Raw genomic sequence first — 20,333 nt, 5'->3', positions numbered from 1 at the left:
GCCAATGTTTTGAAAGTAATAATATTTGAGGGAATATTTTTTTGTTGTTGTTTTAGCAGCGAAATGCACCGTGTGTGCGTGCGTGTCTGTGCGTGTGTGTGCGTGCGTGCGTGTGCATAACACGCTATTTTATGTTGAAATGCGACGTAATCCAGTGTTCACGAAACGTACACTGTCAACGTATGCTTTTGGCGACTGGGTTGGCGCTCAGATATACGTGTTTCTAACAAGATGATATCATTAAAAGTTACATAAAGTAACGGTTTAATAACACAAACGCAGGAAACACGTGAGCTGCTAGTTTAGCGAAAGCAGCGTCCCTAACAACCTGACGTCGTTGAAACATGCGAGCGAGCCGATAAAATCGTCCTAATAACTATAAAACTCAAGATCAGACACAATCACTGACTGAAGATTATGCAAGTAAAAAGTATATTTCTCGCTAGATATGTTATTAGAAACACGTTTAACGGTGAATCGGTCCTAAAATATTGCATTTGCCATTCAGATAATAAAGATTAATAAAGATCATACACATTCACTGACTGAAGATTATGTATTTTATGCTATTCAGAATTGTGTCACATTGTATGACTTTTACAATGTGCAATATTTCCAATGGAAAGGAATTATTCAGCACTCTCCTTGCCCTACGAGAAAAAACAAAACAAATGTAGGAATTAGAGATAAAGTATTTTTTAAATTAAATCATTAAAGTCGATTCTAAGATATATATTTGTGCAATAATCTGAACTGTACTATGCCATCGAAATACCTTTCCAGAGTCACGGCTCTTGGCCCTCAGCTTGTTGACCTGAGTCTCGGCGATGTCAGCACGTTCCTCAGCCTCCTCCAGCTCATGTTGAACCTTCCTGCACTTGGACAGGTAAGAGTTGGCCTGCTCCTCCTGTAGGAACATTCATAATTTGTTTAAATAGGTACTAAAATTGATAACTTGATTTTGTTACGTAGCTTTTACTTGCCGCTTCCTCAGACTGCCTCTTGTAAGCCTTCACCTTCAGCTGCAGCTTATCAACAAGATCCTGGAGTCTGCAACCATTCTTTTTATCCTCCTCAGTCTGATGCACATTTTAAATCGAAAAATCAACATCATGTGGCCTTTAGATATCAAAATTTCATCAAAATGCTAATGCCGTAGAAACATATTTAGAGATGTAAGTTTGACATACCTGGTAGGCGAGTTCCTTGACCCGTCTCTTATGTTTGCGGACACCTTTTACAGCATCTGCTCCACGTCTCTGTTCATTATCAACCTCTGCCTCCAGATCACGAACCTTTCGAATTAAAGTGAATTAATGAATCTCCTTATATTGGACTTAAGTCTATTCTTAAATGCTTGATGATTAATTTCTTACTCTGGCCTCCAGTTTCTGAAGTTGCTTCTTGCCACCCTTCATGGCCAGGCTCTCAGCCTCATCCAGGCGATGCTGCAGGTCTTTCACTGTGACCTCCAGGTTCTTCTTCATCCTCTCTAAGTGAGAGCTAGTGTCCTGCTCTTTCTTCAGCTCCTCAGCCATCATGGCTGCCTGGACGTAGAAAAAAGGAGCGAATTTTTTTATGAAGAGGTATTTTGATTTGTCGTTTGATGATTTAAGAAATAAAAATAAACCTACATCAGTGATGGCCTTTTTGGCCTTCTCTTCTGCATTTCTGGCTTCCTGTACACCATCGTCCACCTCACCCGGGACTTGGACCAGGTCGCTTTCCAGCTTCTTTGTGTTCAACAAGCTTGTGTTCTGAAACATATTACAATGCAATTACAGTCAAAATATTTGTGTTCTTGTATTCAAATGATAGGATTATATTGTATGGTTACCTGAGAGTGCAGCAGTCTAACACGCTCGCTGGCGTCCACAAGCTCTTGCTCAGCCACTTTGCGGCCTCTCTGTCTTTTCCAGAGCTGCCCTCAGCTCCTCAATTTCAGCCACCATGAGACCGTTCCTACGTTCCACCATGGCGGCCTGCTCCTTCAGGTCTTCTGCAGCTCAGATGGCATCATCAAGGTGCAGTTGTGCATCCTTATATTACCAGGAACAGAAAACATCAGAAAAGGATATCTTGCACTACATTTTATATGCGCTGTTCATCCTTGGTGTCATACCTTCAGTTGTCCCTGAACATTTCTCAGCTGCTTCTGGTCCTCAGTAGCCTGGCGGTTGGCATGACTCAGCTGGATCTCCATCTCATTCACTCTTCCATCTTCTTCTTGATTCTCAGCGCCTCATTCATGCTCCTGACCTCAGAATCAAGAGTGGTCTGCATGGAGTCAATGACCCTCAGGCTGTTCCTCTTGGTCTGCTCCATCTCCTCATCCTTCTCAGCCAGCTTCCTGTCAACCTCACCCTTAATCTGGTTCAGCTCCAGCTGGACACGCAGAATCTTGGATTCCTCATGCTCCAGAGTTCCCTAATGTATACAATTAAATTATGCACATTTATTAAAATTAGATCTACATTTATTTAGATGTGGTTTGCTGATTTAATCATCCTCACCGTAGCTTCCTCAAGGGCTGACTGGATCTCAGTCTTCTGTCTACACCTGCTTCTTGGATTTCTCCAGCTCATGTATGTTCTTTCCGGTCTCACCAATTTGTTCAGTCAGATCAGAAATCTCCTCTGCAAAGCAATTTTGTATTTGTTATTAGTCGGAAAAGCAAAATAGTGATACTGATGTTATTGACAAAAACTCAGGTTGGAGGTTCTTGTTTTCACGCTTCATGGTCTCCAGATGATCTAGAGTTTCTTCATAGGAGTTCTTCATCTTGAAAAGATCAGTGCTGAGAGAACGAGCCTCTTTAAGACTTCCTTCAAGCTCTGCCTGACCCTCCTCATATTTCTGCTTCCAGTCAGCCAAAACCTGTTTATTATTATTAATAGAGGGGTGCATGTTTAGCCCCTGAGGAAGAATCATAGGATGAAAATAGAAAAATGTATTGAGATGAATAACAACACACCTTGTCAAAGTTCCTCTGCTTCTTGTCGAGGTTGGCAGCCAGTCCATTGGCCCTCTCCACATCAACCATGAGGTCCTCCACCTCACCCTGGAGTCTCTGTTTGGTCTTCTCCAGAGAGGCACACTTTGAGTTAACAGCCTCAATCTGTTCCTCAGCCTCCTGAAGGCGCAGGGGCCAGCTTTTTCCTGTTAATGAATAACTTGGCTTAAATTGTGTACATTCATCAAATATAATGTCTACTAAAACAACTATGTTTTAAATGTGTGACTCACTTGGACTCCTCTAGCTCTTCAGTGCGCTGGATAGCATCAGTTTCATACTTGCTCCTCCACTGGGCCACCTCACCATTGGCCTTGGACATTCCACGCTGCAGCTCAGCCTTAGCCTCCTGCTCCTCCTCAAACTGCTCCCTCAGAAGGTCACAGTCATGGCGGGCTGATTGCACACCATGAGCAAGAGCATTCTTTACCTACCAAAGGCGAAACAGAGATCTCGTAAATTCAATGCATTTCTTGATCTTTGAACCCTACCGTCTTTATGAATAAATTATCCTTACTTTTACTTCCTCCTCATTTTGCCTCTTCAGCTCCTCAACCTGCTGAGTATAGGCCTGCTTGCCTCTGGTCAGCTGGGAGACAAGAGCTTCCTTCTCCTCAAGCTGTCGCCCAAACTCACCTTGTCGGAGGAGGTGTATCGAATAAGTAATACATATTGAATTTGTGAGAAAATGTATGTTCAATTATATTCCCAAAATGGTACCCCCAGAATTTAAAATGATACAAACGACTGAATAAAATAATATCAACCATTTTCTGTCAGCAGTCTTGCTCTCTGGGCACTGATGTCATTGACCTGGCGAGCATTCTCATCACTCTTAGCCTTGATTTCACTGAGTTGGTCCTCAAGGGTACGGCAAATCTTTTCCAGATTTCCCTGATGATTAAAAGTTAATCAATTTGAAATCAATGTTGACTTATAGTTATTTATGTTCTTATTATTTCTTTACACAATGAAGGTTTTGAAGAATCACTTACCTTGGCCTTAGAAACAGCTTCCATGTTGCCGGAGATGTCATCAATCTCCATCTTGTACTCGCTCTTCTCCTTCTCAAGCTTCTGCTTGACACGCTGGAGGTTATCAATCTGCTCTCCCAGCTCTGCTACACTGTCAGCCTGCTTCTTACGCAGAGCAGCAGCAGTGGCTTCATGCTGCAGGGTGGACTACTCAAGGTCACGACGCAGCTTCTGGAACTCAGCTTCACGCTTCTTGTTCATCTCAATTTGAGCAGAAGTGGCTCCACCAGCCTCCTCAAGCCTGTCACTGATCTCTTCAAGTTCTCTGGAGAGATCAGCTCTCTGCTTCTCAACCTTGGCACGAGCAGCACGCTCAGCCTCAATCTCTTCCTCCAGCTCTTCAATCCGGGACTAAATAATGAAAATATTGAGCCAAATAACCAAATATTCATTTCAGAAAATGTATATTCCTTTTGTATTATTTTCTCACCTGTAGCTCCTTGATCTTTTTCTGAAGCTGAGCACCCAGGGACTGCTCATCCTCAATTTTGCTCAGAAGCTGGCTGGTCTCAAAGTCCTTCCTGTGAATGATTAATAAAAACAAAAAAATAACAATTTTGGTGGCGAGCTGGCTGTCGCCTTGCATGGTTGACTCCGCCGTCGGTGTGTGAATGTGTGCGTGAATGGTGAATGTGAGGCAATATTGTAAAGCGCTTTGGGTGGCCGATGGTCAGAAAAGCGCTATATAAATGCAGTCCATTTACATTTACATTTACATCCTCCAATCTCTCAGTTGTCTCTTTAAGTTTGGCCTCCAGCTGAATCTTACTCTTGATGAGTCCTTCACACCTTTCTTCAGCACCATTCAGATTTTCTCCTTCCTGTGTGATATTTAGAGATGTAGAACATGTAACATCACATTTACCTCACTGTGTACGGACAGGGATACAAAAATAATGTTTACTTACAGAAGCAACTTGCAGTGAAAGATCATTCTTCTCCTGCAGGAGAGAAAACATCTTCTGCTCAAGTTCCTTCTTCTTGGCCAGGGCAGCTGCCAGGTCTGTCTTCATCTTTTCATAGTTATCCTTCATATTGGAAAGCTCCTTCTCGGTTTCAGCACTCTTCAGAAGAGGCTTGATCTTGTAGTACACCTTCATCCATGGCCAGTGTTTGACATTCATGAATGAGCGGATGTTGTGCTGAATAGTATAGATGGCTTCCCTATAGAATAAAATAAACCATAATTTTGGGGTTCTACTTGGCAGTTAAAAAGCTTTTTGAGTTTTGAGCACTATGTCTAAAAACATACCTCCTCTCTCATCTTCACATACTCCTTTCTCATGACATAACCTCTGCATGCAGCCTGAATCATTCCGACAAGAGCAGCCAGCTTCTCATCTCGCATCTCCTCAAGAGTACCCAGAAGACCAGCTTTGAAGAACACCTTAATGTAAGAAAAGACTTGTCAGCTAGTGACTTACAATGAAGTATAAACATAGTTTTTGACAACAATAAACTGACCTTGGTGTGTCCAAATTTGTACTCATCGTGAGGCACATCGATGGACCCAAGCAGTTTCTCAGAAGCCTTCTTGTTGTCAATAAACTGGCCTACAGGGATGACACCGGCGTTCAGTACTTTGTACCTGAAGAAGACCATTATAATGTTTTTAACATTCATTCAAATGTCCAAAGGCATTTGTAAAGTTGTCCTTGAAAAATCCTTGAGTTAATACCTCTGCTTGAAGTCAGCATAGAGAATTCTGCTGGGGAAGCCCTTTCTGTTAAGGAAGGCTGCGGGTGCAGGCAGGCAGGTAGGACCCAGACGCAGACGGTTTCAGGAAACGGCACTTTAATCAGGCCTAAAGGCTAAGGCACAGGAATCAGGGAACTCGGGAGACAACAGGGAACTCGGGAACACGCAGGACTAGCCACCACAAATAACCACAGACAACCACAATGACAGCACAAGGAACAAAGGAAAGACGAGGGCTTAAATAACAAACACAACGAGGAACAGCTGAGACACATTAGGGGAGGGAACAGTAATCAACACAGGAGGGAAACACAGGAAACACACACACCCTGACAGTACCCCCCCCTTAAGGGTCGACTCCCAGGCGACCCACGACAAGCAAAAAAACAAAGAATGTCAAACCCAAAACGGGTGGGTGGAGGGGCGCCAGGAGGGGGGAATCAAAAAAAAAAAAATGGACTGGGGCAGAGCCGAGGGACGTCAGGCGGGCGGCCAGAAAACTGCCCCAGGGCATGGCAGGGAGCCTCAGGCGGACGGCCTGGGGGGCAAGCAGAGGCAGAGGGAAGGCGGAACCCTTCAGGAGGCCGGCGGCAAGGACGATGAGGGCTCAGTCCCTCAGGAGGAAGGAGAGGTTGAGGGCGGATCCCCTCTAGAGGAAGGCCAGGTCGAGGGCGGGTCCCCTCAGGAGGCAGGCCAGGTAGAGGGCGGGTCCCCTCAGGAGGCAGGCCAGGTAGAGGGCGGGTCCCCTCTGGTGGAAGGCCAGGCAGAGGGCGGGTCCCCACAGGAGGAAGGCCAGGTAGAGGGCGGGTCCCCACAGGAGGAAGGCCAGGTAGAGGGCGGGTCCCCACAGGAGGCAGGCCAGGTAGAGGGCGGGTCCCCTCCGGTGGAAGGCCTTGAAGGGGAACCCCCCTCGGGAAGGAGTGGAGGAGGGCCCCCACAGGCAGGAGCGGGGGGCGTGCCTCCCCTGGACGGTCTGGAGGGCGGACCCCCTCCGGCAGGAGCAGAGGCCGGTCCCCCTCTGGAAGGAGCAGGGGGTGGGCCCCCTCAGGCAGGAGCGGAGGGCAGACCACCTCAAGCAGGCGAAGAGGCTAGGAGTGGGCTCAGGAACCGGACAGGGCTCGGGGACCGGAGTCAATGCGGGAGCTGGAGTGCCAGGAGGAACCGGGTGGTACCCCAAACTCTCCCAGCGATCTATTGCCTTCAAAATAAATAAATCCTCCCACTCAGGAACCGGGTGGTACCCCAAACTCTCCCAGCGATCTACTGCCTTCATAATAAATAAATCCTCCCACTCACGGCTAACTTGATCGTCCGCTGGGTCCATTGTTGGTGCTGTCATTCTGTTAAGGAAGGCTGCGGGTGCAGGCAGGCAGGTAGGACCCAGACGCAGACGGTTTCAGGAAACGGCACTTTAATCAGGCCTAAAGGCTAAGGCACAGGAATCAGGGAACTCGGGAGACAACAGGGAACTCGGGAACACGCAGGACTAGCCACCACAAACAACCACAGACAACCACAATGACAGCACAAGGAACAAAGGAAAGACGAGGGCTTAAATAACAAACACAACGAGGAACAGCTGAGACACATTAGGGGAGGGAACAGTAATCAACACAGGAGGGAAACACAGGAAACACACACACCCTGACACTTTCTGCATATTCTGATGCCCTCCAGCACACCGTTACACCTCAGCTGGTGGATAACCAGGGAGTTCTCCATGAGTCCTGTTACATTGGTGATAAATACATCGTCAATATAATTAGTTTGGTGTATCAGTGACTAACATGTCATATCCTAACCCAGACAATACACACATTTGTTAGTGCTCACTGTACCTGGAGTCTTTGACTCATTGGGAATCAGGCAACGCACAAAGTGAGGATGGGTGCTCCTCAAGTTGGTCATCAGTTTGCCCAAGTTCTCCTAAAGACATATCCCCGCATAACATGAAATATATACCAATTTACTTAGAAAGAACACATTCTGAAAAATGAAATAAGGTCTCATTTTTACATTTGTTTGTGTGTTAACCCTTACCCTGAACTGTGAAGACACGGTCTGCATGGAGCCACTCTTTTTCTTGCCTCCCTTCTTTGCACCCCCGACCTCTGTTATTAATTATTGGTCATGAGTCAGAGTTCAATTTTCACATTTATATTTGTAAAACAGAGGCAATAAATGGCTTGAAAATCTATGGGTATTATAATAGAATGGATTAACAGTTATAAACTATGGTTAAATACTATAAATATGTACCTTCAACTACAGGTGGGTACAGGACAGGCAGCAGTTTGTTTGAGGACTTCTGGTACAGCTGAATAACAGAGTCATTCAGGGGATCCTTGTTCTTGTCCAGCCAGCCAGTGACGTTGTAGTCCACGGTACCAGCATAGTGCACCAGGGAGAAGTGGGCCTCAGCCTTGCCCTTTGCAGGCTTGGGCTTCTCAAATGCTTTGGTCTTGCCAAGATGCTGGTCATACAGCTTGTTCTTGAAGGTAACGTCTGAGGCCTTGGGGAACATGCACTCCTCTTCGAGGATGGAGAAGATGCCCATTGGCTTAAGAGAAAAATGGATGGATGAAACATTATCAAAAGTAATTCGTAAGTCACGCAAAGTATAATGATGTATAGTTATAATATTCAGTTGTACCTTCTCAATAAGATCAATGCAGGCAGCCAAGTCCATGCCGAAGTCAATGAACTCCCAGATGATACCCTCCTTCTTGTACTTCTCTTGCTCCAGGACGAACATGTGGTGGTTGAAGAACTGTTGCAGTTTCTCATTCACTGGAAAAAGGGTTTTAAGCCGTACTTCATCTGATTATTATTTTGTAATTCAATTCAAATAAACATTTTTTGTTTTATTTTTTAAAATAACTTTTTTTTATTTCAAAATACTGTGAAATATAGATATTTTTAATTAGGAGCTCAATTAAGAAATATCCATTTTGACAAATGTACAATTTTAAGGTTGTGTATTCAACTGATTAATAATTTTGTCATTCAATCCAAATATTTTTTTTTTGTTTTCTTCCTAAACCACTGTTATATTTGATTAGGAGCTCAATTTAGAAATATTTGTTCAGACAAATGTACAATTTCAAGGTTACGTACAAGCCTGCGCATGCGCATTAAATACAAAGACGCTTACGACTACTGGACCAAACCGCAGTGTTGCCAACTTAGCGATTTTGTCGCTATATTTAGCTACTTTTCAGACCCCTTTGGCGACTTTTTTTCAAAACAGCGACAAGCGACAAATCAAGCTTCTTTTTCAGCTGCTATTGGTGACTTTTGGCGACTTTTTGAGGTGAAAGCACTAGCCTTGACCAGAGTGACGATGACTCACTGGTTCTGTGAGCTAGGACAGTCTGTCTGTGTCTGGAGGGAGGTCTGGAGTAGGTCTAACTCTGCCATTTAGATTGTTAATATATATTGTACATTGTGTCACCAAGCAGAGTATCGAGGTGTCTCTGACAAAGCACCTATCCCTGACTGATGTCGCGATGTGATGTCGAATCCAGACAGAAGCGCCCCAAGGCCATGAAGCGGCGAGTTGATGATGATGTATACAAAAATATGTTATGTTTAAAAATGTTAATGTTTAAATGAGAAACAATTGTTTGATTAAATTGTAATCTTTTTGATTGGATAAAACAAATTATTTCTGATTGATATTTCTTAAATGAGAAACAATTGTTGGAGTGAATCAATATTTTTTTGTTTAGGATTTAACATACGATTTAAATGTATTAACTTCATTCAAAGAATAGAATTATACTTGGTGCCAAGTTGTATTATTTTGTTTTTATGAACATAGGAAATATTGTTTGAGGCAAGCTATATATTTGTCATTGGCTCAAGTTATGTAATATAGATGTGAACCATTACCCTTGTTTTTTTTATTGGTTCAACAGAAGGCTTTTTCCAGTGTTGGTGAAGTTGATGCATAGCTGCTCCATGCTGTTGTACTAGTAGGGGACATTTAAAAAACTGACTCTTACTAGTTTTCAACAATTGAATGGTAATGACTATAGACTCAGAATGAAGGAAATGCTATCAGAAATGCTGCCCCTTATTTAACAACTTACATCAAAAATCTCAAAACCAGCAATGTCCAGCACACCAATGTAGAATTGTCTTACTTGCTTGATGTCCAGCATCGTGTTGATACAGATGACCATCCACAAGAACATCCTCTCATAGATAGATTTGGCCAGGGCACTGACTGAGTTGTTGACCTGAAATTATTTTTTCTAAATAATCACAAATATTTATCTCACATAGAAAATGCATCATGTTAACAGAATATTTTACCATATTTCGTCGAAACATTGTGTTTTTCTTACCTGAGGTACAGTCTGTCCCTTGGTGACATACTCATTTCCGACCTTCACTCTTGGGTAGCAAAGAGCCTTGAGCATATCAGCAGAGTTCAGACCCAGTAGATAGGAAATCTTGTCGGCCTCTACAAAGTTAACATGAAAAATGAATGGATTATTATCCTGTATAATAATGACTCCAAATGTAATTCAATCAAATATGAACCAATATTCCTTCTAGTGCACTGATGAATACATGTTAATGGTTACCTTCATTGCCATCTGGCTCAGCCTGCTCCTCACGCTGCTTCTGCTTGAACTTCATGTTACCGTGGTGAAGCACAGCACCAGTAAACTTACAGATGCCCACCTTGTCCTCATTAGTGAAGCCCAAAATATCAATAACAGCCTGTGTTGAAAACAAAGAACATTTAGAAAACATTTTGTAAAACGTATGCCACGTGGAAAATATATGAATTGTTTTCCAATCAACCACTGACATCAGTAGCATCCAGCTCCTCTTTGACATCAATGCTGGCCATAGTGATCTGACCCTGACTGCACATGGGGAAGTCGTAGGGGTTGCTGGTGATGAGGGTCATTTCTGAGGGATTAAAGGTCCCATGACATGAAAATCTCACTTTGGGAGGTTTTCTAACATAAATATGAGTTCCCCTAGCCTGCCTATGGTCCCCCAGTGGCTAAAACTTGCGTTTGGTGTAAAACCAGCACTAGCTGTTCTGCTCGCCTTTGAAAAAACGGAGGCTCAAGCGCGCTGACTTGGAATGTCTGTGCTCATGACGTCATCAGGAATCTCAGCTCCTCCCCTTACTCTGCCTGGCCCGCCCAGAGACGTTGGCCCGCCAATGAGACTCGACCGTGCGAGCGCCAGTGTTGCCAGATTGGGCGGGTTCCCGCCCAATTGGGCGACTTTAGATTTCATCTCGCGGGGAAAAAATGCATTGGGCGGGTATATACATTTTGGGCTGCTTTTGCCAATATCTGGCGGTTTTTTAATAATGTGAAAACAGCACACCAAACTGTTATTTTATGGTTTAAAAACAGTACAAATACAAAACTCAGTAGGCCAATACTTCAATATACTTCACGTCGTGATGTCACATCAACAAACCGTTGTGCGCCGACGCAGAAGTCTGAGGCAAAAGCCCGCTCTCTCTCAACTCTGTTAGCGAAATAAGCATCATGCCGAAGTGGGGGAAATATCCACATTTTCTGTGACATGCACGGTCTGTGATAATAAAATAGAACTTGCCATTTGGGCTTAATTGTTTAATACCGTAGCGTTACCGCGTAATCAGAAGGACGAGTCGATATGGTAAAATCCCCAGGGATGTTTATTATTACTCCTCAACCGGACGGAGCCTAAAACATTGCAGCCATGAGAAGTAACTCTTGGCGCATATAACACTAGAACCACAACATGCGTTTAATGTTTATTCAAAAATTATTTTTTTCCTGTGAAAAACGTCATTGGGCGGTTTTTTGCTGAAGTGGGCGGGTTTTGGAACGTTATTGGGCGGATTTAGCTCAACCAAATCTGGCAACACTGAGCGCCACATGTGTGTGTGAATACACACACTGTAACGCAAGTGTTTCTTGTCGGTTCTTTGACGTGTCTTGTATTTCCACAACGAGACTGTCGTGGGGGTTATCTGAGCCATGGTTGAGAAGGAATTGGGGGAAAGGAACTTTGGTTTGACTCGCTGAAGTACATGAACTGCGACATGCCGCCGGTTGCCGCGAGGCACCATCGCCCGGCAGCGGGCAGCCGGCAGCAGGTAGCGCGCGGTTCAGTCGACTTCAGGTTGAGGTGAAAGTGGAAGAACCAGAGACGTCGCAGAACCCGACAAAGTCGTTTGTGATTCATAATATCGTCTGGAGGCGCACACAATATGTTATATGATATAGATATCTATGTATTATATGATATTATTTAGATATAGAGCTCCAGGACTGTAACGCAAAAGTGTTGTACACTTCCTTGTTATTTGGATAACCGTTCTGCTGTTGGTGTGATGGCGCATAACACGTCGGACTCTCGTCTCTGGTATTTCTACAACGAGACTCGTATTGGGGGTTATCTCAGCCAAGGTTGAGAATGAATTGGGGGGAAGGAACTTTGGCTTTGACTCCCTCAAGAACATGAACCACGACATGGAGGAGAAAGGGATTGTTGGCGGCGAATGTCTCCCGCTTGAGCCCCGCTGAGGGACCACCGCCGGAGGCGGAGGTGCATAAGCGCTGCCCGGCAAAGATCCCTTTCTCCTCCTTAGATATCTATATCATATAACATATTGTGTGCGCCTCCAGACGATATTATGAATCACAAACGACTTTGTCGGGTTCTACGACGTCTCTGGTTCTTCCACTTTCACATCAACCTGAAGTCGACTGAACCGCGCGCTGCCTGCTGCCGGCTGCCCGCTGCCGGGCGATGGTGCCTCGCGGCAACTGGCGGCATGTCGCAGTTCATGTATGGCTACTTCAGCAAGTCAAACCAAAGTTCCTTTCCCCCAATTCCTTCTCAACCATGGCTCAGATAACCCCCACGACAGTCTCGTTGTGGAAATACAAGACACGTCAAAGAACCGACAAGAAACACTTGCTACAGTGTGTGTATTCACATTGATGTGGACGTTGAAGAACCAGGAACGTCGGAGAACCCAACGCGGTCGTTTGAGATTCATAATATCGGCTCACACAGCTTTTGGCCGTGATAATATATATTATATGATATAGATATATGTGTAGGCTATAGGATAATATTTAGATATAGAGCTCCAGGATACCTCGGGGAAGACCCAGGACTAGGTGGAGAGATTATATCTCAACACTGGCCTGGGAACGCCTCGGGATCCCCCCGTCAGAGCTGGTCAATGTGGCCCGGGAAAGGGAAGTCTGGGGCCCCCTGCTTGAGCTGCTCCCCCCGCGACCCGACCCCGGATAAGCGGATGACGATGAGGATGAGGATGAGGAGCTCCAGGATTCCTGTGTGTTCTAGAATATTTACAGAACACGGCAAAAGGCTGTGTGCGCCTCGCCATTGCGATACATCCACTGAAAACAGAGCGCATGGTACCGTGGCTGCAAGCTGCTCAGGGCCACACCCCCACCCTCCTCCTTGACACGCCCACCGAAACAGCGCATTTGGGGGAAGCTCAATGTGCGACTGGCTCGGAGTGGCTGTAACCCTGCACCACGGCTGAATTTAGGGAACGTCTTTGAATACTGTGTTAGTTGCCCACTAATACCTATATTAAAGAATACATAAAATAGCATGTCATGGGACCTTTAAATATATGTCATTTCTCTGCTTAGATTTTGTCATTATCGTTTCCAATCTATATTTTTCTAAATCGTTTCATGTGTAATTTCTGAGGGATTAAACAAATGTATTTTTTCTGCTTGATATGCTGCTACCTAACAGATAACTTCTGAATAAAAAACGAATTAATCTTTCTTAGCACTTACATGCAATGCATGTTTTCCAAATGCATTTCCACAATATGCAATGGAAGATATAATCTTTACCAAAAACGATTTTTTCTAGAGAGAAAATTAGCCCTTTAAATATTTGAACTTCAGAATCAGAAGTCATTTGTACATATTAAGTCATATTTGAATAGATAAAGGCAATTCAGGAAAACTTTTCATCTTAATATTAAGTACATTCTTCACACTCTTACTATTATAAAATCTCACCAATGATCTCAGGTTTGTGGTTGGTCATCATCTGGTAGAAGATGTGATAGCCTCTCTCATCGGGAAGCTGGAATGTCACTCTTGACTTCTCCAGCAGATCTATAAGGCCCATTCATTAATCAAAACCTATACCACTAATAATCTTGGTTAAGGAATCCACATGTAGAACTAGATACTTACACGTCTCAATGTCAGCACTGGATAGTTTACCGTTTGCGTGGAAATGAATTCTGATGAATTTACCCTGTTTGCAAAATAATTAGTTTTAATCATCCTCAAAAAAATACTCAAAAACTAGGGAGCATCTTCAGGGAGGAATTCATTTCATACTTACAAAACGGGAGGAGTTGTCATTTCTCACAGTCTTGGCATTACCATAGGCCTCCAGCAGGGGATTGGCTGCAATAATCTGGTCCTCCAGTGACCCCTATAATCAAGCATAAAATGTTAATACCTTTTTACTGAATTATATTTGAATTCTTCGTGTTTTTACGTGATTTTTTAATGTATTGATTCATTGATATAATGTTTATTTTTATTTTTCAAACATACTTTTATCTTTCCAGCGCCTGCATCCTTCTTATTATCTCCTCCACCACCCACTGAGATGGAAGCAAAGTACTGGATGACACGCTTGGTCCTTCCAGCACCGGATTCTCCACTGGGTGTGAAAAGAAGCATAAAGTAATTTCATTTTGACATGTTTTCCAACGAGGGAATCATTGTAGGCCTATTATATTTATATCATGTTTCCAGCATCAAATTTACGTGATAAGGACTGACTGGTTCTCTCTATCTGTTAAACAAATGTATCAAACATTGCATGAGTATGCCTCGAATTGATGAAAACTAGATAAGATTAGGGATTTGAAACTTTGAATTTACAAACCAGTTGTTCTGGAAGGCGTTGTCAGAGACAGAGAAGATGTGGGGTGGAGCCTCCATACGCTTCTTGCCTCTGTAGGCATTGACAACCGACTGGTCGTACACTGGGAGCCACTTGTAGGGGTTTACAGTGGCACAGAACAGCCCAGAGTAGGTCTGAAGGAGGTCACATAGATTCACATTGATTTGACCTATTAACGATTCATTTCACTTACTTTTCTTATATTTTCATTGAGGCAAAATATCTTACATAGATCCTCCATGCTGAATAACGCTCTGCAAGGTTATACAACACAGAGGCTTCATTGAGATGGGTCATCATGGCCATGTCCTCAATTTTGTCATACTTGGGAGGGTTCATGGGTGTGATATCGTCCTCCATGACTGTCTTCACCTAAAAAATGGAAACCCATTTTTAGTTTTCTTACCAGTGCAGCTATTGAGACTTAAACTTTCTTAATGATACCAGTTGATGATCAATCTCTGCCTACCTATTTTGTAGCCAAAACTGTGACGGTGACTTTGCCACCCTCCCTCTTATTGATGGTACACTTTACGTACAGTTCCTTAACATCAGTGACATATGCAGCAGCCTTCGCATCGAATGGCGCGCTCTGGGCCGCAATCCTCTCCTTCTCTGGCTTCCGGAGGAAAATGGCCGCCTGGCCGTAAACGGCCATCTCTGCGTCCGTACTCATGATGGAGGCTTATTTGATAAAAACAAACATACTACTTGATTAATGTTATCTTACAAGTACACATAGCTTCAAGAAGGTTTGGAGATATTTAGTGACGTGATGATATTAAATAATTCTTACCGTTTACTTCCCTTCAACCGCAGATGAAATTATGAGTCATATTGGTTACAAGTCAGTCTAATCTACACATTCTAATGGCTCGTTTTTGAATGAATTGGAAAATCTTACATAAAATGTATGTCAGTGCAGAGCTACTTGATTTTTCGTACTAAATTACGTCGTAAATGTCTCTTTTCTATCAACATTTAACATCTGAAACCAACAAAGTAAACCATCAAATTATAAAAAAAATATCATCTTCATAAAATGATGTAAAAGTAGTTAAGTGCTAAGTAAATAATACATTACACAGAAGTTCCAAACATAACGTAACAAGAATCCCCCACATTCTCTTATGGTTTCTATAACAACGTAACTGAACAAATTTTCATTCAAAGTAGAATATAAAAAAATATTTTCGAGGTAAGGCTAATTCTAATAACCTTAAAGGGTATCGATGAAAACAACACTTTTCCTACGATTCGGGCTGTTGTTTTGGGTCTTTGGTGCTCCCACACACATACGAACTTTAAAAAAAGTCTGTACGTGATTTTTGTAAGATATGCATTGCTGAAAGCGAGTCAGTTCCGGCGCCCCTCCTACGTAGGAATGGGATATGTTTGAATATGACCTCCCATTTCCCCACCCCCCTCCAATCAGAGCATAGCTAAGATTTTGTGGACCAGCGGACGAGCACTGGGCGGAGATGTTTGCGCATTCAGAAGCAGGGATATTCGTTACAAATATAGATGTCTAATTTGTCAGTTTGCCATGTGACTGCCTGGCAGGGAGTCCGGCGTAGCTGTCGGATTGCCGCCGAAGCTCTGGAGCAAGTCCGGCAGTTAAGGTGGGGGAGCTTCGGCGGCAATCCGGCAGCTCCGGCAGGGGGAGTTCGGCGGCAGCCCGGCAGCTCAGCTCCGGAAGTACAATCCATTTCTCCGCTAGAGCTGCCGGACTGCCACCGAGCTCCCCCCGCCGGATGTGCCGGACTGCCGCCGAAGCTCTGGCGGCAGTCCGGCAGCTCCGGCGGGGGGAGCTGGGCGGCAGTCCGGAAGCTCAGCTCCGGGAGAACAATCCCTTTTTCCTCCATCTCGCTGATCAATATGGACGTCAGAGAGTCAAGGCCAAAGTTCCTTTCCCCCAATTATTCTCAACCATCGCCGAGATAACCCCCACCACGAGTCTTTACTTGTTGTGGAAGTACGAGAGACATCAGACGCAGTCTTTATGATTCATAATATCATCCGATGGGCACATAGCTTTTGGCCGTGATATTAAATATAATATTATATAATTCGCTATATATTATTATTATTATTATTATGATATCCTATTCTATAGATATAGAGCTCCGGTAGTCCGTAAACGGCAACCATCACTTCTCCTCCATGCTGTGGTTCACTCTGACAGCTCATTGGTCAATGGGCAGCAGCTCATTTGCGTTAAAGGTACAGGCACCAGAAAAAGCGCATTCCGAAGGGACTGAAACAGAGGGGAAAAGCGAGATCTTTTTTCCTAAAAGCTATTTCCAGCAAACAGCTTCAAAAATATGTTTTCTGGAACTCATATACTTTGTTTACTTGTTGGGAAAACACCATAATATGTCTCCTTTAATGAAAACAAGGACGCAATATTCCCTATTCTAAAGCAATAGTCTTTCCTAGAAAGCAGCTCTCCTGGACAGCGGTCTGACTTGGTTTGAAAACACTGAAAACGTCATTCAAAACATGAATTCCCAAAACATATGCAATACAAACAAATGCCTGAATAAAACCTCAATGTATTTAACTATTATGTAACGGCTTCTTAAATAATATACAATAAAAGAAATCTCCATTAAAAAAAAGTTAACAGAAGGCAGGTAGCCTAAATATGGAAGTAGTCATTTAAATAAATGAAAAGAAGCTCCATGAAAACAAGAGTGTAAAAATCTCTTCTCTAATGCAATGGTCCCTCCAAGACAGCAGCTGAAGCATCAGTCATACTTACCACCAGTTGTAATAACCTGAAAATCCCCTGCAGTCCATCCATCTCATCTTCTGGCCTCTTTTATAGTGGTGGATCTGCAGTCCAGGCAGAAACTATATAAGGGCAGATCTTCAAAACTCTTTTTTTAAACTTTGCAAATAATCTGTTCATTGGCTCATTCTTTGAGTGCCTTACATGATAACAATTTATGTAGTTGATGTATTTATATCTCAATAGCTTAACTGCCACATCAACACATTTCAACAGTTTTCATGCTGGAATTAATTTCCTAATGTCTGGGGATATTTCATGTTTGCAGTTTTTTTCATGAAAATTCAGAACATTAACTCGGTTTAACAAGTTAAGAATCAGTTAAATCTAAATATAATATAGTAATGTTTATTACAAGTGCTTGCCACATTGCAAGCGTTAGCCAACATTCCGTATGGTTGGCATGATTTAATATCTTTTATTTTTCATTTATGTTTACTCTAAATAAACATAAATAAACATACTCTTCTTTTTATATATTATATAATATAAATTTAATTAAAATAATGAAAATTGATCTATATATTAAGCAACAGCAATTCTAATATAAGATCCCTATCTTACTTAATCATCTTTACATTTTTATTTTTGAATTTATATGTCTGATTTTGTTTCTGTAGCACTGAATCTGTTAGCTTGATGTCCGAGTGCTTGACCTCATTAAAAGGCACCAATGGCACATTGCATCATTTTCATGAGCAAATGCCGTTTATATGGAATTTTGAGCATTATTGAGAATGAAATCCACATTGTGACAGATTTTTGGAGTTACTGACAATTTTGTGTCATGAACTCCAAAAATCGGTCACAATTGTAACTTTTAAAATTAACAGTAAAATTGTGGAATTGTGATTGATGGAACATTGCAAAAACAAATGTCAGCCATCTTTTCGGGAATCATAATTTTCCGTAGAGAAGGTCGACGAAATTTGGTGTAATTTTCCGCCTGCGGTTATTAAGATCACGATTTTTGATGTTTTCCTAGAACTTTCACTGTAAAAAAAATAAAGACGGACATTGTGGGTTGTAGAAAAAATCATGTAAACTATGATATGCCAAGATTCAGAATTGTTCCTCCATTAAGGCAGCGGGGCTACACCGCAGATGTCTTTTTCTTTTTAATCACAAATCTTGGGTACGTGAAAAAATAGAATCGTTGCACCAATCGTGTTCCTATTTACACAATAGGTATGTACCGTTCAGTTTCGGCGTTTCCATCAAGGTCTTATCCAACATTTCAATAAACCATTGACTACTCTGTTCTTCATCTCATCTCATCTCATCTTCATCCGCTTATCCGGGGTCGGGTCGCGGGGGGAGCAGCTCAAGCAGGGGGCCCCAGACTTCCCTGTTCTACTCTGTTCTTTAATATAAATTTATTTCTACACATTTAGTTGAATGAATCGTACATCTAAGTCATTATAGTACCTCAATAAGTCAAACGTTTTCTAGTCTACTATCGCTAACCATGAGCCATAGCTGCTCCCCAGAGGATAGCCGCCTCCCACATGCCTGAATAAGTGCCTGCACTGCTCTGCCTAGATGATTATAAGCCACATATGCCCATGACCACTTAAGCAGGCTAGAATTCGTGGTGAGTAGCCAATGAATGCTAGGCATTCACCCTCATGCCATGCTACACAACAGCTGTAAATACATGTGGTCTGATTAATGAATATTGGGGGGAGAGCGAGAGGCGGAAGAGAATACAGTTTAAACTCTTTAATCGAAATGTGTATTAATTAGGTATTTATTGAAGCTCCGCCTGCCCATTTGGGAGCACTGTGTTGCCTAATGGCGGGAGGCTGTTTTAAGATGATTGCTACCATTCTCTGCATTTCAAAGCAACCTTGTGCAATTATTTGTGTAGGATTATGTTCTCCCAAAGCTTAACGGTAATTCCTTGACGAAAGTGAGTTCATTACATTGACTTGGTAGCCCAAATTGAAAGTTGTATGGCAGCAGCTAAACCTGTGGCACTTTGATTGTGGGGTTACCACCAGGATATGCAGTTAGGGTTGATTTTGCTGAAGTACTGTGCTTAAAATTCAATTCAATTCAATTCAATTCAATTTTATTTGTATAGCCCTTAATCACCATTACAGTCTCAAAGGGCTTAACAGGCCAAATATTTGTGACACCCCCCTTTACCCATGCCCCCACACGGGCAATAAAAAACTCCCTTGAATCAGCAAGGAAGAAATCTTGAGAAGAAACGCAGTGTAGGGGATCCCTTCTTCCAGGGATGGTCAGGAGTGCAATGGGTGCCACAATTGGCATACAGGTAAATACATGTACATCATATTAAAATGGTGATGGGGTTCTGGCCGGTTATCCATGAGGAGAGTCCAGGCATCCAGTCCAGCACCCGCAGCACGCTACAACTGACAGAATAGTGAATTAGAACGGAAAAGTACATAGTGGGAATGTATAATGTAATAAGAAAAGCACAAGCAAACAGAGTTGTCTTCACTACGCATCTGTTGTTTTCACACTCCAAATGCAAGATTGTAGAGGTGCGTTTTGAGCTTCCCTTTGAATAGCTCCACAGAGTCAGCTTCCCTGATCGCTGATGGCAGCCTATTCCATAAAAAGGTGGCTCGATAGGCAAACGCTCTCTGTCCAGCCGATTTCTTTTTAACCTTCGGCAATGAAAGAAGGCCGGCTCCTGAAGACCGGAGAGACCGAGAAGGACTATAAGGAATGATCAGGTCCTTCAGGTACAATGGAGATAGTCCATGCAAGGCTTTATAGGTTAGCAATAGCACCTTAAAGTCTGATCTGAAAGTTATTGGTAGCCAATGTAAAGAGGCGAGAATAGGTGTAATATGATCAAACT

General features: G+C 42.9%; 1 protein-coding gene and 1 pseudogene across 1 annotated transcript; both read right to left on the bottom strand.

Moving 5' to 3' along the window:
* Window positions 1-914: 914 nt before the first annotated feature.
* Window positions 915-8,874, bottom strand: LOC132454861 (myosin heavy chain, skeletal muscle-like; annotated as a pseudogene).
* A 5,610-nt stretch (window positions 8,875-14,484) lies between these two features.
* Window positions 14,485-15,068, bottom strand: LOC132455080 (myosin-2-like). The gene is made up of 2 exons (XM_060048796.1): window positions 14,929-15,068; window positions 14,485-14,834 (listed from the first exon to the last, which is right to left on the bottom strand). Exons 1-2 carry the CDS (start codon window positions 15,058-15,060, stop codon window positions 14,643-14,645), a joined length of 324 nt encoding a protein of 107 aa, XP_059904779.1. The 5' UTR covers window positions 15,061-15,068; the 3' UTR covers window positions 14,485-14,642.
* Window positions 15,069-20,333: the final 5,265 nt, after the last annotated feature.

Source organism: Gadus macrocephalus, chromosome 4, assembly GCF_031168955.1.
Source record: "Gadus macrocephalus chromosome 4, ASM3116895v1".
Lineage (NCBI taxonomy): Eukaryota > Metazoa > Chordata > Actinopteri > Gadiformes > Gadidae > Gadus > Gadus macrocephalus.
The sequence above is the reverse complement of the archived record's forward strand: the minus strand, read 5'-3'. Positions and strand labels throughout refer to the sequence as shown.

Bases quoted from the DNA above. Each gene is read 5' to 3' on its own strand.
- LOC132455080 (XM_060048796.1), bottom strand. From the start codon at position 15,060: ATGGAGGACGATATCACACCCATGAACCCTCCCAAGTATGACAAAATT. The intron at 14,835-14,928 runs GTAAGATATTTT...GACCTCCTTCAG, and splicing joins ATTCAGCATGGAGGATCTAT to ACCTACTCTGGGCTGTTCTG.